The sequence below is a fragment of the Pieris napi genome, chromosome 20 (genome assembly GCF_905475465.1).
Source record: "Pieris napi chromosome 20, ilPieNapi1.2, whole genome shotgun sequence".
Taxonomy (NCBI): Eukaryota; Metazoa; Arthropoda; class Insecta; order Lepidoptera; family Pieridae; genus Pieris; species Pieris napi.
Window position 1 is genome coordinate 6502789 of NC_062253.1, and position 23900 is coordinate 6526688.

Genomic DNA, 23900 nt, shown 5'->3' on the forward strand with positions numbered 1-23900 from the left:
GTATATACTTTATTATACTGGAATGTCCTTAAATAAACGTAGAAAATACTTATCTAAGATAACAGTAAACATATGAAAACCGCTGAAACGTGCTAATTATAAAGATAATTCTCAAAATATGGCGGTAAATTGCTACACTTTGGTAATAAATTATACCTACACACCAACGAAGATTTTGTTCATGAACAGTGCTGACAGGTGGGATTTTTATCAAGTGCAAAAATCGTTGTACTTTTCAATAAAATTATGTGAAAAACGTGGAACACTATCGTAAACCTTAACTAACGTATAAATAATAACGTATAATTACGCGTTGTTCGTGGCTTAAACTAATAAAGCTCTCATTGAATTTAAACTAAACTTGAGATTCATATTTACACAACTGTTATAACGAAAATGAAGATATAATTTGCTATTTCACTTGGTCATATGGAAATATAAAGGACACTAGACAATTTTTACAACAGACGTGATCCGCTTGGCAATTAACAGTCACGTGACCATACATATACCACAGATATTCGTGTAATTCTGAAAAATCTCTTTTAATAAAGTTTTATATGAAAAATTTGAGCAGCGCCACGCGGGCGTGTTTGGAACTAATCAGAAGCATACATCGAATAAAATATATGCTAACTGTATGCGGCCTTTGTTTGAATTGTCACAATTAGGACACGCCTGTAGTCTATGGCCACTTATAATAAAAAAAACGTCAAAAAGATTTTTATTATCTTATAAGCGAACAATATACGTGTAAATTTTCCAAAAAACAAATGTGCGTCATAAACAATATACAGTGCGTCACAAAAAAGTTCAAAGCGACATTACAAATATGTTTAACACACTATAATTCATAACAGTAATTCGTAACATAATATCTTCACATTTTAACCTCCGCTTTTAAACGGTCCGTTAATCCCTTTAAACACGGTTTCTATATTCTATTAGTAGCAGCTTACGTAAACACCTTAAATTGAAGCGATTTGATTTTTGATAAATTTATTGAGTTTTCGTACTTAATTCCAAATCTTAAGCGGATAAATCAGCCAACACGAATATTTGAAAATCATTTTACGAGATGACCTCTATGAACAAAGTAGTTATAGAACCCAGGCGTTGACGCCGTTTAACGAACCGTTAACTTATAGTGAACATCGTATATGAAAACTATAGGCAATAACAAATACCTACTACTAATCTATAATTAACAGTTATAAGGTCGCCAACGTAATAGCTTCCCTAGAAGCTGAAGAAAGGCACAAAATTCATAAGATACAGCGCGATTATACTCGTCGTTCATAAGAAATTATTCTTTGGAAATACCATGTATCACTTTACATATTAACTTATTTTACGCAACAGTCTATAATGCAACAAGACCGCTTTCGAAACCAGAACAGATAATTCCAAATACGATTTTTTTTAAAAGGAATGCCATTCCAATTTCAAAAATGTGATTTTTTTTTTTAATATTATGGCAATAGTTTTAACTTTATGCCAGTAAAACAAATGTGAATGATTAATCTTTTGGCTTTCGAAAGAGGTCTTTTACGAAAATGGAGTAAAAATTGTGTGCAATATTTAAAGGGTTTCAATTTAGCAGCGGTACATGACGCTACAAAAACGAAAGACGATAATACTTCTACCACTTAGTGTTCGAGTTAATATCTCAAGATCTGATATTACATTAAATAATAAAAAGATAATTTTTCTATAATGAATGAATTAGATTATTTCGTTTTCGTAGATCATATTTGGCCCTTTCAAAGGCCCGTATTTCTCATTTCAAAATCTATGTACCATCAATTTCATAGACAAGGGTACAAACTTTCATATCTGTCATATTTTGACAGATGACAGTTTGCATTCCATATTCCTTTATAAAAATTAAATTAATTTTAGAACATTACTTTAAACTTGTAAAAAGCGTGATGCTTTAGTCGAAAATGTTAAAAAAAAATATAAATGCGTAATACGGACCTAAGAAATCGAGAATATCTAGATGAACATTAGCTAGCCTATAACATAGATTAAATAGGATCTACTAATCAATTAAACTATCGTGAAACTTTAGATAAGCATAAGACGCAATAAATACAATTAATTGACTTATTTTATAGGCCCATAACACTTATCAACGGAATCTTACATTCAAGGTACTTCAGTAATTCTATAGAAATCGACTTAATCGAAAATCATGGACGGTAACTTTGTTATAAAATGAGATTTGTATTAAATTGCAATGTACACAAAAGTCTAGCAAAGTTGTAAATAATATCAAATATTAATTGATTTATCGGTTACTCAAAAAACACTTACAAATTTAAAGCCAAAATGTTTATATTGTATAAGGAAAAAGCTTAAATTAAGCAAAATAAATTCTAATAAGAACTTTTAATAAGACTGGCTTGCATTACTTGATTTGTCGTACTTTTCGTTACATCTGGTACGTACGCGCGTACGTACGAGTATACGTATAACATTACTATTTGTCGACTGTCCGTTTGAGCCACTGCGTAAAATGCCTCAACTGCCATACAGCTCGAGCTGATTCCTCTCTTAAGCGCGCGTTATGCCGTCTTAGACGACGTACCTGAAATAAACATCCGAAAATTTAAAACAAAGTTACACTTATTTAGTAAAGCGTTTGATCTAATGAAAGCAGAACTATTTCGGCTTTTATTTTCATAGTTTAAACCATACAACCAAATATGTGTATATCATCAACAAAATTCGAATAATAATATAATTTATGTTACACTTAATGTAAGAGAATAATAATAAATATTTATTTATTTAGTTTTTCAAATGTAAACTAAACTTTATTGACTATAATGACTCCTTTTCCAGTCTTTGATTATTTAATTGTAATTAATTATTTGCATGCAATCAAAAACTATTTTTAATAATGCCAAAGAAGTACAACTTCTTACGCGCGTACTTACACGCACCCTTTTTTTGTACCTTATAAAAGTGGGAGGATACATAATGCACATGTTCTATACATTATCAAATATAATATACTAGCCGTTTCGCGCCCGCTTTGCTGGACGAATTAAAATAAATTTTATGTTTCATTATTTTATTTTTTTTCATATTTTTATTATTCTTCTTTTTAACTTCCCGCTAAGAAAATTGAAATATTTCGAAAATCGAGTTTTTAACAGATGTTGACGTTTAGAGGTTCTAAGAAGCCTCCCCGAATGTTTCCGCGGTGAAGTCCGTATGGATAAATTTTCATAAAAGTAAAACAGCAATAAAAAAATGAAGGAACGTTGGAATTTAATAAATAAATAGCCATAAACCATCTAGGATTTCGCATCGAATGGTGGTAGTTTCATGTCGATACGATCAGTGGTTTAGGCGTGATTGAGCCTCAAACGAAGACCATTTTCATTATATATTATATATACCTCTTCCTCCAGCTGATGCTGATGTCTTTGTGCGCAGACGGCGTCGGCCTCTAGTGCTGCGACGCGCTCTTTGAGTCCGCATGCGCACGCGCTGGAGTCCGTACTCGTAATTGTGCTCGTATTTGGCGCAGCAGGCGTTGTTCTTTCACTCGTCTGTTAATAAAAGACATTTTAACATTTTGTAAATTTACTTTTTACAATATTTTTATAAATAAGTGCTTGTAAACATGTGATTCTAATTGCGAACGAATTTATAAACAAAGTCATTTGAACGATATACTGGGTGGCGCAAAAGACAACAAATTTTCTTTAGTGCTACTGGCACTTTTTATAGGACATTTCCTGTCATTCTGTTGTTGAAAATTGTGTAGTGAACAAATGTAAAATACACTGAAAATAAACATGGACCGTTTTACTCCCCAAGAACGTGGAATAATCGTGTCAATGTTCTTACGGAATAATTCATCAGTGATAAAAACACAACGTGAATTTCGTCGACGATTTCCCCACCGTCCGGCATCGATTGGTCGCACAATCCGACGCTTTGCCACACGCCTTGAAGCAATTGGCTCAACATTAGATAGATCTACATAAAAAAGTCCGCGATACAATGTCTAACAAATTTTTGAAGTGAAACTTCTTTATCGGCGTTGGAAAAAAATTTACCGTCACATTATTTATTATTTTATTCGACACTTAATATTTTAATGACAATTAAATTCATTACATTCCTAACATATCTTCCTTTTTCCGTCCCTCTAAGTATCGGAAATCTAAACTTTTAGATTGTATAACTATGAACAACACTTCAAGATTAGTTTGCCACTGAAGTCTCACTTCTGACATGTGTACTTTGTACACACACACTTTTTTTTTTATTAACCGAACTTAGCTTTATTAGCCTATAGAGTATAGAACATCGCGCTAAGACCTAATTTATGCGGGTGGAATCGCAGGGCACAGCTAGTACACAATTTAATTACATTTATGAAATGCTAATTATTATATATTCAAATTTTCTTGTTACTTTTTTATTGATTACAAAATTATACATACTGGTCTCTCAGGCCAATCTCGTAGTGACTCGCTGGGCAGAGGCTCCAGAGGTGGATCCGAGTTCTCTAAAGAGGGATATTGATGCTCTTCACATATCTGAAAAATATTTTTTATTCCGTAAATACTTACTCCCGTATTCTTGAACGTCAATCAGACTTAAACCTAGTTTGTAGCTGTCAACCCATATTTTCTGAATGAAGATTGACTTATGATACAAATATTTTTTTTAAATCAAGAGCACTTAATTAAATTGGTGTAAAAAGTTAGTATTTTTTCGTTTTAAAACACATTTGATCAAAATCTGAACCTGACTGAAATTATCAGTATTACTGAAATCAAACCTAGAATTATTAAAAATCAAATTTCATTAACTACTTAACAAACATTAAATATGAAAATTGCAGTAAACAATTTCTCACCTGCAACATAGCGCGCGTCGCAGTGTGGACAAGTGCAGCCCAGTCAAGTGCCGAAGCGTCGGGCAACGGTAAAGGTGCTCCTTGAGGAGTGGGCGCATTTGTTCCACTGGAGACAACCCTTTCAGCGCTTGATACAACTCTATCAGCGCTTGATCCAACTCTATCAGCGCTCGATCCAACTCTATCAGCACTCGATCCAACTCTATCAGCGCTTGACCCGACCCTATCAACACTTGATCCAACTCTATCAGCACTTGATCCAACTCTATCAGCACTTGACCCAACTCTGTCAGCACTTGATCCAACTCTATCAGCGCTGGAAGCGATTCTTTCCAATGCTGTATTTTTTGCGTCCCCCAGTTCCGCGTCCATAAGTCGCATTAGCTCCTCCTGAAAGGGAATGGAGACAGTTATTATGAATTTAATTACAAGTCATAAATTATTTAAAATTTTACCATATTTAATATTGATGGACTATATATAGATGAAAATGTCGCAGTGTATAAGGACACAATTTAGTAATTATATATTATTCAGAATTACATACCGTGAGAGACGATGTATTAGCAGAGAGACGCGGTCGCCGTGGATGCCTCGGTGATGCGTCATCATGCGATCGTCTGCGAACTGCCTCTCCACCTGGAGATGCTGCACTACGACCTGAACCACCTGTAATTCAGGAACAGTTGTTATCGACATTCCGCGAAATTGCTTTCATTGAAACGAATTTACTTCCACTCTCATCACTTAAGTAATATTGAGGTAAGTCTAAAATAGTTTCCAGAAATCTTTTCTAAGTCAATGGGGTCTGGAATACACATTTCTGTTCGCTGTATGGGCTTACCAAATAGAAATCATTATTCAGTTCATTCGGGAACCAAACAGCCTGGATTTGATTAGGTTTTTTAACTTTTCCTTCATATTTGTTAAACTAACGAATTTTTTTTTGGTTTTAGAAGATTTTTAGTTTCAGAAATTCTCAGTTTTTTTGTTATATAAAAGGGGGACAAATGGCCAGGAGGGTCACCTAATGTTAAGTGACACCGTCGCACATGGACCCACATTGCCAGAAGGCTCGCAAGTGAGTTGCCGGCCTTTTAAGAATTGGTACACTCTTTTCTAGAACTACCCACATATTTCATTCACTATTTGTTACTATATTTTCAAACGGCCTTAAATAAACCTTTTACGGATATAACAATAACAAAGTAAAGATAGCTATGGAGAAATATCTCTCTGACCACGATTACTTATTAATCTCTAAATAAAAATAAAAAAAATCAGTGGCGCTACAACCTCTTTAGGTCTTGGCCTCAGATTTCTGAATCTGTTTCATGATCATTCTTAAATCTAATAGGCAAGTAGGTGATCAGCCTCCAGTGCCTGACACACGCCGTCGACATTTTGGGTCTAAGACATGTCGGTTTCCTTCACCGTTCGAGCAAATGTTAAATGCACACATAGAAAGAAAGTCCATTGGTGCACAGCCGGGGATCGAACCTTCGACCTCAGGCATGAGAGTCGCACGCTGAAGCCACTAGGCCAACACTGCTACTTTTTCTTAATCTCTGAATAATTAGTTTTAAACTGACCCGTGCCATATCCGGAGCTGTCAGAGCGAGGAGGTGAAGCTGGCCGGTCGTGGGTGAGGCGTCGTCGTCCCGGCTGCTGCGCCCACGCTTCACCCGCGTAAGTCTGACACTCACATCGCCCGCTGGACGCGAACGTTAACGTCACCTGGAGATTTATTTCCAAGTTCAATACAAACAATTGCTGTTCATTTGTTTCGCTAAACTCGAAAGGCTGGATCGATTTGGCTAATTTAGACCTTGAAATATTTGTTAAGGGAAGGTTTACAATACTAAATGTAAACCTTCCCTGAACTGTAATGTACTAATTATATATATACAGTGTAAACTCTTTTGCCCGCCTTCCACTGCGAGCGGAACGGACCCATTACGGACTCCGCTATACTCGTAACGATGATTTTCATACATGTGCTTCCACCAAAGCGAAGAAAGAGCGAGTTGAAAGAGTCACATATGAGGTTAGCGAGTTGGCCGAGCTTTCCACGGAAATGAAAATCATGGTTACGAGTATAGCGGAGTCCGTAATGGGTCCGTTCCCCTCGCAGTGGAAGGCGGGCATTTATAACGAATTTCAAGAGACCGAGCATTTTTATTCGTTACAGAGAAGTTTCGTTACAGGGTATTGGGTTAAAGCAAATAAATTAATCTATTTTTTACGTTATAGAAAGTTTTTTGTTATAACGACTGACGTTATAAATAGTTTACAGTTTACACTGTATATTAAAAAAAAGATAAGCATATTAGTATGTTTTGCTGTCAAATATTAATATATTTAGATATAAAGAAGATTGATTTTTAGGTTTCATAAATTAAATTATCTTAATGTGACCAGCTCAGCTGGTGGAGAGCCAAAAAACATTTAAGGTTTCATTTATTTGTGGAGGCATGAGTGTACTGCTCCGTACGCTAGATTTGAGAACTGCCTTGCGATTCTCTAACTCACTTTTCGAACCAACACAGCGGTTTTCGCATCGGCGGTCGCACTCAAATCAGTCGTGAATCAGTCATTTTACGATTTGGCATTCTGATGATGGAGCGTTCAAGTATTACGTAACGCAATTTTTGGAGATTATTGACCCCCGCCCCATGAACTCGCCGTAACGTTTTTCAGTATCCAATTACAGTACTGTATCCAAGTCTAGTAAAACGTTTCGTGATCACCTAGTGACTCTTTAGTTACTATTATGTGATGTAAGTAGAAAATAATATTAACAATAACGCGTACTTCAAACCCCGCCCCGCATCGTTTTACCCCCGCCCCTCCCAAAATTCGTTACGTAATACTTGAACTTCATAAGTGTACATTGAGTTACCTATATGAATAAATGTTTTTTTTACTTTACTTTACTAACAGTATACAGCCGTTTTAAAGGTTGTTTTTTTTAATACTTACAGTAACAGGATCCGATGTCTTAAGTAGGTCCACCAAGTGATCGTGGGGTAGTGCGACGACCGCAGCACGGCACACTTCCAGTAGTCTAGCACCTCGTCTCACTCCAGCTCTTGCAGCTGGACCACCGCCCTCCACAGCTGTTACTAGGCCGTCTGGTTGCACGTGGAAACCTGGGTTTATATAAATGTGATTATACTCTCGTAGAATATTTAACAAAAATCTGAAATATTACTATTATGTAAGGTCATTTTTTTTAAAGACATTACATTTTTGACTGTTCTCAAATCAAGAGTGGAATAGATAAAAAGAAGACTCTTTCCCTTCAGTTTTCGTGAGCAAATTCTATGAATATAACAGTGGCATCTTTTATGTTTTTTATAAATAACTAGCGACCCGCCCGGCTTCGCACGGGTATAAAATATATAGCCTATGTCACTGAAAAAATGATTAAAATCGATCCAGTAGTTTTGATTTATTCATTACTGCCCGTGGTACTGGCACGCGTTAAATTTGGATATTTTGATAAATCTCCTAGGGTTCAGCCTGCGTTTACTTTGTCAGCGGAAAAAATGTAATTATTTACGACATCACATTAGAAACCTGAAAAATAACATTATTTCTCCACTATTTAATGGATGTTATTATACATATAAACCTTCCTCTTCAATCACTCTATCTATTAAAAAAACCGCATCAAAATCCGTTGCGTAGTTTTATATATTTAAGCATACATAGGGACAAAGAAAGCGACTTTGTTTTATATAGTATAAAGTGATATTTTATTTATTTTATTTTTATTTTTACATTTAAGGAACAGAAACAGAAAACAGATTGGTGAAATACATATAGTTATTACACACTAAGCAACATTTGTAAACCTGAATTTCCAATTATATCTGTACACAGCATTTTAGTGGAATCTTCAGTGCTGGTTTACTAAATATTAACAATTAAATACAGTTTATAATATGTACATATATTTAACTTAATGACAAAAAAAAAATGAAAAATTTAATGACAAAAAAGAAAATAAAGTTACTCTGGTTGCAAGTCTGCACCGCGAATAATCCTTCTAAATTCAAAACTACCATTGTGAAAAATATCAACATGTGAACACACAGAATTATAATACTTGCACATTCTAGCGAGCGGACCATTCTGGGATACATTGTTATTACTTGTGGGTATCATAAATAGTTGTGGCTTACGCACAGAACGCGTCGGCACCTTGATGTAAAGTTCATTCAAAAGATAGCTGTCAAGTGAGCCATTTGCTATTTTATGCAAAGTACACAGGTCGCTCATCCATCTTCTCTTTTCAAGACTCACAATCTGAAAGTGGGCAAGACGCTGGTCATATTGCTTTAATTTGCGCCTAAGACCATACTTCGAGCATAAAGCTCTAACAAACCGCCTTTGAATAGATTCTAATCTATCTGTATGAAATTTGTATATCGGGGCCCATACAGCTAAACAGTACTCAACCATGGTTCTCACGAGAGAGCTGTATAAGACAATCAAGGAGTCGGCTCGCCTGAACGGTTTAGCGGTTCTAAGAATAAAGGACAACATCCGGTTAGCTCTACTACAGATATGATCATAATGAGGTCGAAATGACATAACAGAGTCAAATATTACTCCCAAGTCTCGAACCACCTCAACTCTATTCACAAGAATACCCTTAACATTATAGTTATACTGGATAGGGTTCCTACTTTTTGTAAATGTTATAACCTGGCACTTCTTAATATTCAGAGCCATAGAGTTTTCATCGCACCAAGCAGATATAGTATTAATATCCGATTGAAGGGTCACACAATCTCTTTCATCAGATATACGTCTGAAGACTTTTATGTCATCTGCGTATGCCAAACATTCACTACTAATTTTGCTTAGCAAGTCATTCACAAATAACAAAAACAATAAAGGACCCAACTTTGACCCCTGGGGCACGCCCGATGTTACTAAAAATGGCACAGATTCATATCCACAAAGAGCAACGAGTTGTGTGCGGTTCAACAGGTAAGAAGTTAACCATCTATATAAGTTCCCATGGATTCCCACATGTTGAGCCTTCACAAGCAATACAAAATGGTCCACTCTATCAAAAGCTTTTGAAAAATCGGTATATATAGCGTCCACCTGCTTTTTATTATTGAACGAGGAACATAAATAAGTAGTATAGCATAATAGATTAGAGTTGGTTGACCTTCCAGTAACAAATCCATGTTGTCGTGGGCTTAATATATGTTTGAGATGGTTATACATATATGAAACCCTCGAATATCTTAGCAAATAAGTTTAGAATACAGATAGGTCTATAATTCAAAACATCACCCTTGTCTCCAGATTTATACACTGGTGTAACTTTAGCTATCTTCCATAGGCTAGGAAATACTCCCTCATGCAAAGATTTCTCAAATATAATCAATAACGGTGTGACAAGAGCAGGAGCGCAAAAACGAACAAAGATAGGTGGGATACCGTCAAAGCCAGCACCCTTAGAGAGATCGACATTTTGACAACGACAACTTTTTTAACAGTTCCTCTCTAGTTATTTGTAAATTACCGATAGAGTAGTTTGATGATGGAAAGTTAGGAGAGTAATTATTTGTGGTATTGGAAGAGTAAATTGATGAGAAATGACTAGCAAACAGGTTTACAATATCTTCACCGGTAATACCAATTTTGTCTTGATAACACATCTGACTAGGAATATTATTGGTGATACGTTTAGATTTTGTGTAGCGCCAAAATATATAGTGATATATAGTGATATATTATAGTAATTTTTTCATGTGTTAACTTTTTATACAAATTCTGTAGACTCTTTGTTTTTAGCAAAATTTGTATATAAATTGTCAAAACCTCATTCCAAAAGATAGCTTTGCTAGAATCACAAAGATGAAGTTCAGGTCAAACATTTTAGAAAATAAGGAACAATATAATTACTAAGGCAATAATAAACAATATAAATTATAAGTGAAAATCAATCAAAATTTTTTTAAAGTGTATAACAACATTTTGCCGATTATTGTCAAAGTAACACAGCAATGATAATTACAAAATAGTTAATGGCTTTCCACAAGTTCATAATGAATAGGGTCACCAAATAGTGTTTACTTGAAGAAACCAATTTTTTTTTCACATATAATGTTATAGCAATTCTAAAAACTATGATTATTTAAATGAATAAAATACTAACCGAGTTGCGAAGCAGCACCCCTTTCTAAGGTAATTTCTTTGAGTGAATGCGCGTGTTGGGGCGCGACGCTACTCAGACGCCGCAGCAACACGTCCGTACTGTTACGTACGCGTACGCTCTCACCACGGTGGTAGTATATACGCGTCCATTCGCCACTTATAACCCAACCTGATTGAAAATATGATTTTATATAATGTAATTTATTACTATTACAATGCAATAGTTTAAGAATTAATAATGCTTATGTTTTAATTTTAATAAATGTAAAAACGCGTTAGTCAAGCTACTTAAAAAAAACGAAATATTATTTATTCATATAGGTAACTCAATGAACACTTATAAATTTACATTGATTGCCAGTTCACAAAAAAAGATGTCAATAAAATCTCCGACACTGTATCAAATCTCCAAGGCGTTTTTGTTTTTTTATTGATTTTGGATTTTTATAGATAGTAATATTGGCAAATCAAATAGAACACCACTATCAACGGGTTTAAACTGATTTGACTTTAACGTTTGACATCATCGATAATGACAGCTGACAGTATCGCCATTTTTTTATTTTTTTTGGTACAGTTGGCAAACAGGCAGGTGGTTCACCTGACGTTAAGTGATACCTCCGCCCATGGACACTCACACTGCCAGAAGGCTCGCAAGAGCGCTGCCGGCTTTTTAAAAATTGGTACTCTCTTTTCTTGAAACACTAAGTCAAATTGATCCATTCCTCTGACATATATAATATAGTTACCTAGTAATGTATTCGTCGGTACTGCAAGTACAATTTGACGTGAGAGATCTTCAACAAAGACTAGAGAGTCAGCGGAGATGCCTAGAATACAATCAACTGATGAACCGCCCGCTCCTTCGTCTTGTACTTGGACCTGAAATATAAACAATACAGTATCAGATCACGTGATCGGTCTTCTGTGCCTGACACATGTCGACATGGTTATAAGCCATGCCGGTTTTCTCATGTTTCTTACCACATAAGATTTTCTTATTACCATCACATAAAAATCTACATTCAGCCGGGATTCGAACCCACAACCAAGTTATCAGATTTTAGTAATTAGAAGATAATTCGATTCATTTTACTTCAATTTAAAAAAATAATATTCTTATTCATTTTAAGATGTGTCATTAAATAAAATTATTTTTTTCATAATACAGTCGTTTTTACTTACATGAAAGCACAAAGCTCCTCCCACTAATACGTCATTGGTACAGTCATCAGTTTTCGGTATAACCGTACTATTGCTACTAGAATTGTTGCTTTTCATTAGAAGAGAAGAAAATAAAGCTGAAAAACAAATTGATTTTATTGACACAATTTCCCTGCATTTAAATGTGAACGTGGTAGATAAGACATAAACATAGACATAACATTTATAACTAACAAAAACACACACATAAACAATAATCAAAGAAGAAATAAAATGAGAGATATCAAAAACAAAAAAAATCCCATTTGGTTCGCTTCAAGTGTGTAATGCGTGTGTGCTGTGGTTGAAATTGGCCCTAGCAGAATGTTCCACAGCGCTGGTCATTCAGCCAGAGAATAAGTTGTACAATCGTTAATGGAATTGGACAATGGGATTTACTCTAATAACAATCGAGAAGTGTACTTCTCGGAACTTTATTTCTTATAAGAATTGCATACATAAGGGAGCGTTCAAGTATTACGTAACGCAATTTTTGGAGATTATTGACCCCCCCCCCCATGTAACTCGCCGTAACGTTTTTCAGTATGTCAATAAAAGACAATTCTAAATGAATGTGTCTATTGGGATTTGTATACTTACAAAATTTCTGTCCAGTTTCGACTGTGGTGGCAGTGACATAATTCTTAGCTAAATCTTTAAGGTACTCTTGTCGCGTTCGCGTCGCCATTGTACTAAACTTCGGCGATTGTATGGCTGCATTTTCACCGTTAATTATCTAAAAGTAATATGTTATGAAATGACTCCAGCCTTCGCGCTGTTTGCTAATTTATTATTTAAAGTGAAAAATATGGTTTTCACTTCTTTTGACTAAAATCATTCTGATACATAATAACTGATATTAAAGTATTAATAGAAAATTTACACTGGTCACGTACAATATGTATCACGATGACTTATTAAGACGCATTAACTGCTAACAAAGCTTAATGAATTTTAATACAGACACGGAGAAAGACATTCAACTTTTCTAAAGTCATAGACAATGTTGGAACATCAGTTACTAAAGCAGTGTTGGGCTAGTGGCTTTAGCGTGCGACTATCATCCCTGAGGTCGTAAGTTCGAACCCCGGCTCGATCGTGTTTGAATTTCAACCGCACTCGTTAGTACGGTCAAGGAAAATATGAGGAAACCGTGCCTTAGACCCAAAAAGTCGACGGTATTGTTAGGTACAAAAGCCTGTTCGCCTACTTGCCTATTAGAAAAACAAATGATTACGAAAAAACACACAAGTGACCCAAACCTGTTTTTTTAAATATATTGCGCGTTAAATAGTTATATTAATGCAATTATAGTAAGATTAGGTAAGATTCAGAGCCGAGATTATACGTTTTGACATACGAGTTCAAGTGTTAGTAAACCAAAAAACAAAACCACAAAAATTTAATTTCCATTTCCTTACCTTACTCAGTAATAGATCAGTAAACGCATCACCCTTCGGGTAGACCGCACCATCCTTAATAGGCGGTCCAAATAAAGGCACTTCTTTCGCACGACTTACAGCTATACTATAATGAGTGTTCTCTGTACACGGGTCTATGACTCGAACGACAACAAAAACGTGTTGAAATTGAGATCGTATGTGTCGCGGTGTGAATGGTGCCGCACCGGGTTCTTGGAAGACAATTGTTACTATATCGTTGCCTATATGCCGTTTTCTCAACAGCTGTTGCCTGTTATTCGACGTGTATGGCAGCATGGTTGAGACGTGGAACATTATTTCGCATCCTTGGTACGTAGTGTACACGGAATAGAGTCCCGTCGAATCTGTTCGATTGTCTAAACCGGCTTTGTATTTGTCGAAATCCTTTAAACGGACCGTTTGGCCCAACATTTGTAGGAACTCGACAAACGCCGGCCCAGCTTCTTGGTTGTTGTACATTTCTTCTTCGGTCGATTGACCGCTCTTGCAATACATAACACCGACTTTATAGTGTCTTGTGACCCGTTGTTCGTCTAAACGGAGGAGCTGTTCCTCCGTTGCTGTGTTCGTTAGTCCAAGTCTAAAAGATACATTTAATTAACAATCCATTTAATTGATTAATAATGCTGATAATAAGAATGTTAGTAAAACCCGAGACTGCTGTCTAAAATGTAACGAGCTTCAAACAAAGTAAAAGTTATGTTTATCGTTAATTAATAATTAACTAAATAAAAAACATGTTAAAAGAAATACTTCTTTAGCGATACAGGATAAAAAAAAAAAATTTTTTTTTATCTTTCGCCTTATTCTACGTTTGTAGAAAAAACGACACTAAGGGTCTGTTTCACAATGTATGGATAAAGTACCAAATAGCTATGCAACACATAGATTATTTGGAAGATAAATTGTGCTATTTGACATTCATCGGACTCATAACTTATGATGGACTTTATGTGACGAATAGCGCTATCTAACAGTCGTGAAACGCAACAATAGTGTTTATCCTACCAATAAGTAATAAATAGCTAATTTGGAACTTATGTAGAACTTATCCGTACATTGTGAAACAGACCCTAAAAATAGAACAAAGGTATTATTACAACGCATTATCTACATTTTGTAAAATAAAGAAATTAAAAAAAAACTTAAATAAAGTTTATTTAAATATTACAAAAAAAATACATTTTTTTTAATTTTTTTATTATAAAATGTTGACTATGCTAATTTCAGAGTGTCGGTTTTTTGTGACGGTGTTCGCGCGTATCGTAAAAATTTAGTCTCATCATTTTCCCCTAACGCGCCAAAAGAAGTATAACTTTTAAAAAATTACTTAATTTTCTTTTTGGCTTTGCATGTTTGATATGCCTTAACCGGACATAAACCTAATATATTTAATTAAGTTTAAGACCACCAAACAGAAACCTCAATTTACCTTAAAGAATTAAGTTGAAGTTCCGGAGCAATATATTCCAAAACTTCCTTAGTATTATAAGTGGCACTGTTATTACTGGGTTTGACTGTAGGCAAGGCATCCTCTAGTATGGATCCTCTTAACGTTAGAAGTTCAGAAGTACGTATAATAAGTCGGTATTGCCAAGCGAGCTGGGACGCCGGTGCTGATGCATCACCGCCACCACGGCGTAGTTCTACTCTTTCCTTTTTGATTGATATCGCAATAGGACCAAGATTCTCATCCATACCAAACCAATTCTGATGAGCTACAATTAGAAATATGAAAGTAATAATAATAATTATTTATTTATTGCAAGAATATGGTACAAAATGTTAAGGTGATACAATCGTAAATCGTTCGCATATTCTACCACACACGATGGCGCGCAAATTTGTCTTAAGGAATTTTAAATTATGAGAAGTCAATTCTTATATTATCTAGTCTATTATACTATATACATTACATCATAAATTTTATATCTATTACGGTGTTTCACGCAAATACATAATCATTTATTGAATAGTAAATTTTTTTCTAAAAGTAATACACTAAGTCGGTTTTTAAAGACTCGAGACGGAAGATCTTTTAATTCTTTTGGTAATTTATTGTAAACTTTAATTGCCATACAAAAGGTGTTTTTCCGAAACAGTTCCAGATTGATTTTTGGCACAGCCCATTTCTTCCCATATCTACTTCTTACTTCAACTTCTACATTTGATTTACAGTGTAAGTACTTTGCATTCTTGTTATAGTAATTATAATACTTTAAATGCATCATCAACAGGATTAGTAGTACGAGATCTGACCGCAGGATTAGTGCGCTTATCAAATTAGCTATAAACCAAATTTTTATGTATATTTATAATTAGGAGAATGTATATATATACCCAGGTGCCTATCAAAATTTGGCAGCTAGTATTTTTAATGAAATTATTTTGAACAGGTATGATTCGATAATTAATGGAAAAAATTTAGCTTCAATTTGATAATTAATAAATGTACGTTATGAACGTATAAATGTATCGAAATCATACATGTTTACACCTGGCTACGAAGTGCGGCCAGGTGGGTAACGGCACCCGTGATTTTTTAAATCTTTATGTAAAGAGCCGTGATGTGATGTAGACGATATTTTATTTAAATTACAAGTGAACGAAATGTTTTCCCAAAAATCAACTAAAAATAATTTCATTACAAATACTAGCGGCTACCTTTTGATAGGCACCTTGGTAGGTATATATACATTCTCCTAATTATACATATATGTACATAAAAATTTGGTTTTTAGCTAATAACAGATGAGCGCACTAATCCTGCAGCCGGATCTTAGACCATAACTGACAGTTATAAGTTAATTTTAATTAATATAAAATATTTTGTAATTACTGATATGACAGATATTAATAAAATATTTGTTATTGATATGGTACATATCGATTTGATTGTAAATACTTACGTTGAGTGTAGAAATAATTTCGAAAATACAGTGCTCCAAGATCTTGACTTTCAACAGGAAGTGGTGATACGGATTTAGCGAAAGGGCAACCATGACGCCAATGGGTGTGGCCAGGAGGAAACTCCAATACTGAGAAGCCATATGCAGCTTTAGGACGATGCCATCCTCCAAACTGACCTGGTATACCACCTCTAGCAGTTCGGTGGCACAATGATACACACCTTTCTTCTTCCCCTGCGTGAATTAATGATTATTCTATTGTTATGTAAAAATAAAAAAATACAAATATATTTTTCTCTTTTCTTAAAAATACCAAATCTCAAGTCCCATATTTATATATAAAAAAGAATATAGCTACTAAAAAACATACATAATTTTTTTCTTTATAAAATTGTGAAATAAATAATTTTTGTAAAACTAGTATTTTAGGGAAAAAATCTTGATCCTTTTTTTATAATTAATGTACAGGACAGGAAGGTGTTTATCCTGAATTGCAAGAGAAAAGTTAACCAAAACAAATCTGGACCATGCCTTATATTATAATAGTATTCAAATTCCAATTAAAAATTTACTATTTAATTAGTATCAAGAAACAATGTATCAACTCAACCGTGATTTCCTGTTATTATATTTTCTAAAAGTAGTCTTCATATTATGTTACAGATATGAATGAGTTGATAAGTCTTGATTAACATTCTCTATGCATGACTAGCTTTTCAACAATTATGTATGCAGTGAAAAAAGTGTCATGCAAAATACTATTCATTCACTGATCAGTAATATATTAAAAATGAAAGTTTAATTACACGCCAAGATAACCAGCTACTTCTTGTTTCAACCCATGGAGATAATTTGTAGAATTTATGCCATACTATGACCCGGCAAACTTTTTACCGCCTAACAGTCAATGAATGTTGTGTTACAGATTAAACTTAATTTATGATTTTATGAAAGCAATGTAGTGCAATGAATGCAATACATAAATATTAAGTTCAGTACTATGACCAAATTGTACTACTCAACAAAACAATGTGCCTTAATTTGTTGTATATGTAAGTAGCTTTAGTTTACACAAAATAAATTTCCGAATGCTCGCATAAATATTTGACTACCAATATGTCTGAATATGTCTATAAAAATCGACATTAATTTTCATTTTTAAAATCTAAAATACGCTGTTATCTGAATATATTTGATATTGACCTGTTTGCCTCAAGTGTGGTGTCAGGAAGGAGAGCTCTGACATCTGAGTTTCTTAGTGGAATAAATAGTGTAACTTTTTTTTATAAGTGCATAAGTTATACTAACTCTAATTTCTTTGATAAATATACTTGAATTAAAATGATTTTATTGTTGCCAATCCAGTTAAATATTGAGTACCTAATTATATGTATCAATTTGTTTAATAGTGTAAAAAGAACTTTTATTTATTTAATTTGTATTTTATTTAGCAAGTAAGTTATAAGCTGTAAATCTTTCTCAATAAATAAAAAAATTGCGGATATATCTTATCTGTTCAAAACCTCTATTATTATATAAGTTCTTTAATTTGAGAGGATAGTTTAACATATCTTTGGGATAAATATTAAATATTTGATAGTTACATTGTACCCAAAACATTTTGTATTGGTTTTTTTATATTGCTTTTAATACTTCTGAGTTATAAGTGTTCAAAAAAACCTGACATTGTTTTATATATTTAAAGATGTTTTACTTTGAGTTAAGATAACCAGAAATGTATGGGTAGAGTGAGATTCTTCATCATAATTCTATCATAGATAGATATAAAAGATCATTCATAGTCTTTAACAAGACAAAAATATGAAACCTAATATATAATAAAACCTAATATATATATAACTAAGAAATGTTATTAATAAGTAAGGTGTAAGTAAGGGTGAATAAAAGCTATATATAATGTTACATAGACAACTGAAGTCTGTATGACAGTAATTTAGCTACATTGAAACAAGTTGTAACTGCTAATGATTCACCACTTTAATATGCTTTATGTTCTAATATTCACTTCGTCTTGTTTTGAATAATCCATTCAACATTAGTCTATGACCAAATTAATCTGAGTAAAAACACAAGGTACAGCTAGTAATAGTATAAATTCACAATGTAACTTTGTAATTTTTATATACAGTAGAACCTCTATAAGTCGAACATCAAGGGAGACGCCAAAAAATTCGAGTTATAGAGTTTTCAACTTATGGAGGATTTCGACTTAGGCGGATTTTGATTCGACATAAAGAGTTTGAGGTTTATTCTTATAAATTTTGAGCCAAACTACTTCTGACAGTATTTAACTCGAAAACAAATGACTGGCTTCGAGTTATAGAGTGAAAATATGTACCAAAATGGCTTGGAGGGACTCGGTGATTATTTCGATTAACAGAGGGTCAAGAATTCAAGTAATGGAGGTTTTGGTGTTTTAAGGGAAGGGAACAAAACATTTTTTCGAGATTTGGAGGTTTTTGACTTATCGAGGTTCGACTTAACGAGGTTCTACTGTAGTAAGATTACTTTGTTAATCTGTGCATTTAAAGTAAAACTTACCTCCTAGTTCATTCCTAAAGAAAGGACAACTTTCAATCATCTCATTAAAGCGGCCATCTCCTGTATCTGGAACTGTATCTTCACCAGAAGGAAGGCCACGTGTGGCTAATAGAGATGCAGCTGAAGCTCCAGTTGTTGTATTGCGGCGCCGACTTAATAAAGCACCTCGTATTTCCGCAGCATAACTTAAGTTGGCCATAAGTGACTGGCAGTCATAATGTGCAAATTGTTTTCGTTTTGTGGCTTCAGCAATATTTGACATTGAAGTATCATCATTACACTGGCGGGTTGCTATGGGTGTATTTCCACCCCAAAGCTTATTAAGCTTCAGCCGAGGTTTGGGGCTTACACTGGCTCTTGGAGTTGGGCCATCAGCATGATCAGTGGTTAATATTTCTGAGAACCTGTCTGTGAGTCTAGATACACTAGAAGGTTTATCACCACTTGATACTACGCTGTAATTATGCACCATAGTGGGAATATATCGTTCGTTTGCGCCACCTATCACATCAATAGACCCATGGCTGCCGTACTCACGTCGGAGCCCGTTTCCCGAAGGATGTTCAGCGTATATCAAGTCGAGACTTGAGTTACTTCGATACATAGCATCTTTAACTTCTTTCCTTCTAGGATGGTCTGGAGCATACATCGCATTATTTGAATATAAATAAATGAAACGTATTTCTCTACCTTGTTACTATTATATGTATAAAATATAATTTTTTCAACAATACCACATAGCTGTAGTAAAATGTGTTAGTTTTTATTTATAAACATGAATGAATAGATTCATTCAATTTGCCATTTTACAGTTAGATATTTGTAAAGTAGCACGGAGCTCATCTATAGTGTTTTTGATAAAGTTTCAATAATGTTGATGATATAATAATAGTAAAGTTTAGTTTTCACTCTAAAACAAATCCTATTTCACTTATCACTTCACAATTTGCAGGAAAAAACACAAATTATTGGTTTAATTGCTACTGCGGATTCAATTTTGCAAAGAAAAACTGACGATTGACGGTCACGGATTCACAAGTCGTGAAAAGTGACAATGGACAGTGTCTGACATATGTCTAATACAGACTGCATGCATTACAAACTATAATAAACGATTATTTTTACATACTGTGCGTTTTCCAATTACAGAGCATAATGCGACTCAGTGCCGCACAATGCCGCATAATGCTGAAGCTTAATTGGAGAATTAGTTTTCAAATGCATCAGCAGAGTGCGCTAAGTCAGTGTTAAAAAAAAATGTTCTGAATAGAGTTAGCAACCTCATTAATGTATAAATAATTTAGCATTTAAAAATTTTTTTTAGCAGTTTGAAATAACTTTAATTGTTTTCAAAATCTACGACGAAACAAATTTTTCAACAATAAATAAAATTTACTAACGAAAATTTCGATAAATGCCAACTTAATGAAAACCACTGGTAAATTTTCTGTCACTGTGTTGGTATTTATTGCGAGAAGCACGCGAGAGCATTAGTTTTGAGAGTGCTCAATTGTGCGAAGCGTTGCTGTAGTTGGAACATTCAACCTTGAGCATTATGCCGCATAATGCGCTCTAGTGCTGTAATTGGAAAACGCACACTATCTACTAACTAATTTCTATAAAGTTGTAAGAAATAGGTTTTGAGAAAGTTATTTTTAACTCCTAATTAAAAATGTTCAGTAGCAAATAGGACTTTTTTATACAACAATCGAATAGATATCATTTTTTTACTTTTTACATCTGATTTTATTCGTAATGATTCGAATCAAATTCTTTTAAAAGTAGTGCTAACTTGTAATATTCAGTAATGAAAACATGTTAGTTGGTTGCCGTCTGAAAGTTGGATATCTATCAGGCGCTTTAAAAATCCACAAGGTGGCGCTGTAAAACATTATAAAGGTTATAATTAAGTAATTAGTGGTGTAAAATATAATTTAAAAAACGATCATCATGCCAAATTATTTATTTTAAGAAATAAATAATAATTAAACAATAAACAAAAATTAAAGTAAGTACTAACATTATCACGGAAGTAAATTAAAATCATTTTCTTCATAACTTAATATACGTTTGCTAGCTATTATTTATTCTACCACCGGTATTTACGTTGCCTTTACCCTCGTAGGTGTGTTTAGTAGGAGCTTTCCATTATTTTACTTAGGCTCCTTTGCAGAAGCGATTGATTTCTGTAAAGAAAAATTTAATAGATAATAGGTAAAATAATATTTTTGCATTAATCTAATATACATTATGTTAATACTACTACCCATTTTTTACACCGTTTATCCTAATTTACAGAGATAAACAAATGGCTAAGTACTTCGTTGAAATGGTGCCATTAACGTTGCACCATTGAAATGTTATAAAGGAGGGTAATTATTATATTTAAAGGCATGTAGGTACAACACATTTAAAGGAAATAAGAAACATCGTTTACATAACATACTACTCATATATTCACATAATATTTTACCGTATCAGCGCTCATTGCTTTTGTGACCTCTTCATCTATTTTCTTAGCCTCATCATCGCTTATCAGCTGCGCCTTCAAGCATTCTATAGCTACTTTCACTATATGCTCCAACTCATCGGCTGGAGCTTGTATTCCGCAATCTACAACCACAGATACTAGATAGTAGAGATGAGTAAGGCTGTAATTTGCAATGCACTTTGATTTGATTATGCATTGCAATGTCTATGAGTTCTGGTTTAATCTGCCAGAACTCGCGCCTATAGAAATTACACGGGCAATTGCGGGTATAGCATTTTGCTCACGTTAATAAATGTCATTAAATGGAGATTTAATTCAATAACTCTCAGTTTCGACTCTAAATCTTACCATTAGATATTCCCCATTTAGTTCCACGGAAAGTTTCTTTACATTTTATATTTGATATATCAAATGAATGTATCAATAATTATAATAATTTTTTTTACCTTTGATATCTTCGATGACATTTAACATGTCGATGCTCTCCACAGATTGAGCTGATATGGGGTTTTCTTCATCGACCAAAGAGTTTACCAATGACGTCATTGTTTCTGCAGTCACTATAACAGAAATTGTTCTATTAATTATAACGGAAGTTTTTTTAATTTATTTTTCTAATCTACATTTTAATACAATCTACAAACAAAACAGTTAATACTCAATAGTAAATACTTCATTTAATTTTTTTTATTATTGTAATATCGATTCGATATGCGAAGCAATAAAAAAATACAGATACTTATTTTGAATTAAGAATACTTATAAAACTTTTAATTCTAAATTCAAAATATTTGTAAAATTGTCACTACATATTTTGATCAGGCAATGTTATATTAGCAATCCTTTGTGCTAACCCTACGGGGGCCTTATTAAGGCCAAGTGTGTATAAGGCCGCCTTATACACACTTGAAACGTAAGATTCATAAGTTCTTGATAGTACAATAAATAGTTTTTTACTTTTTTGTTTTTTTTAATACGCAGAAACTAACTAAATTAGTCTAATTGCACTCTTTCATCTGTTTCTGTCAAATTGTTTATACGCTATAAAAAGTTTTTATGAGATAGTAAAGTTAATGTCAATTGCCATTGATGTCCTTCATAGTTTTATTAAACATAATAATGGAAGGGCATCGCCAGCGTACCTTATGTACGTTATGTAACAATAACTTAAAACAAAACACAGCAAGCTTACCAAGTACCTCAATAGCGATCTCCATAATCGACTCTATTAGTGAACACAGGCTAGGCGTAAAGAATCTAATTTCAATGTAGTATAATGTGGTACGAAAACTAAATTTTTAAATCGGAATAGCTATTGAAATTAAATGGCCTTACCATAGTACAAAATTAGAGCAAAAGTAAAACCTTAAATCAGTAGCTACTATGGTGTAAGATTACCTAAATCAGCAAATTCAGTAGTATGCATCAAGGCGGCTATGGCCGGCCCGAGGCGCTCATTTAAATGCTTCCTCAACCCGGAAACATCTTTGAGAGCCTGTTCCAAGGATTCCATGATTTTGTGCGATTGCTCATCTGTTCCTTCCATTGCCTCGACCTTGAGGTGGGATATTTATATAGCTTTTTTTGGCACAAGATAAAAAACTTATGTGTTCGAATTCGCTTATTGTTTGAGAGAAATAGGAGACCATCTTCTTTGTCATCCCTACTCCGTGCTATTTAGTTTATATGTGTTCTGTTTATATTATATGTGTTTGTATAATAACATAATAGATGTTATCGAGTGGGATAAAATATGATAAAACAATTAAAATGACTATTAAAAAGCAGGGGTTGGTGATAGAAAAGAAATTTAAGGGTTTTATGTATTTTTTAGTGCCACATAATAAAAAAAAGTTTTTTCCAAAAAATATTTTAAAAAATTTTTGGGGTGGAGACCCCTTATCACTTAGGGGTTTGAAAGATAGATAGTAGCCGATTCTCAGACTTACTGATTATGTATAAAAAAACATAACGATTATTATTGTTTCGCAGGAGTATGGGAACGAACATTGTGACACAAGAATTTTATATATTATATAATAAATAAGTTCTTACATGTTGCCGTATAAGACGATCAGCCAATGCAGCTAAAGCGTCGAAGGCACGCGTTTGTTTCTTGTACATACTCGGATCACCGCCATATTTCAACAGCCATTTGCGCACTAACGTGTCCACCACTTCAAATCGAGTTTTTGATCTGACAATATATATTTTCTTTG

At 33.8% G+C, this 23900-nt stretch overlaps 2 protein-coding genes across 2 annotated transcripts in view; both read right to left on the reverse strand.

Annotated features, from left to right (window-relative positions):
• Positions 1–712: 712 nt before the first annotated feature.
• LOC125059605 (signal-induced proliferation-associated 1-like protein 2) lies at positions 713–20205 on the reverse strand. The gene is made up of 15 exons (XM_047664086.1): positions 19191–20205; positions 16629–16862; positions 15152–15437; positions 13699–14299; positions 12878–13013; positions 12260–12375; positions 11824–11956; positions 11076–11243; positions 7871–8040; positions 6481–6625; positions 5436–5557; positions 4889–5278; positions 4470–4565; positions 3414–3566; positions 713–2593 (listed from the first exon to the last, which is right to left on the reverse strand). Exons 1-15 carry the CDS (start codon positions 19837–19839, stop codon positions 2486–2488), a joined length of 3507 nt encoding a protein of 1168 aa, XP_047520042.1. The 5' UTR covers positions 19840–20205; the 3' UTR covers positions 713–2485.
• Positions 20206–21185: 980 nt separating this feature from the next.
• The window catches only part of LOC125059759 (cilia- and flagella-associated protein 44), a 42481-nt gene continuing 39766 nt past the window's right edge, over positions 21186–23900 (reverse strand). Inside the window, exons 38-42 of the mRNA XM_047664308.1 lie at positions 23737–23878; positions 23080–23236; positions 22128–22241; positions 21664–21803; positions 21186–21376 (exon numbers count right to left, since the gene is read on the reverse strand). Of these exons, the coding sequence (XP_047520264.1) occupies positions 21344–21376; positions 21664–21803; positions 22128–22241; positions 23080–23236; positions 23737–23878 (586 nt within the window). The 3' untranslated portion in view covers positions 21186–21343. The remainder of the gene's footprint in view (positions 21377–21663; positions 21804–22127; positions 22242–23079; positions 23237–23736; positions 23879–23900) is intronic.

Bases quoted from the DNA above. Each gene is read 5' to 3' on its own strand.
- LOC125059605 (XM_047664086.1), bottom strand. From the start codon at position 19,839: ATGTATGCTCCAGACCATCCTAGAAGGAAAGAAGTTAAAGATGCTATG. The intron at 13,014-13,698 runs GTAAGGAAATGG...TATTACTTTTAG, and splicing joins CTGATCTATTACTGAGTAAG to ATAATTAACGGTGAAAATGC. The intron at 4,566-4,888 runs GTGAGAAATTGT...AATATTTTTCAG, and splicing joins CGACGCGCGCTATGTTGCAG to ATATGTGAAGAGCATCAATA.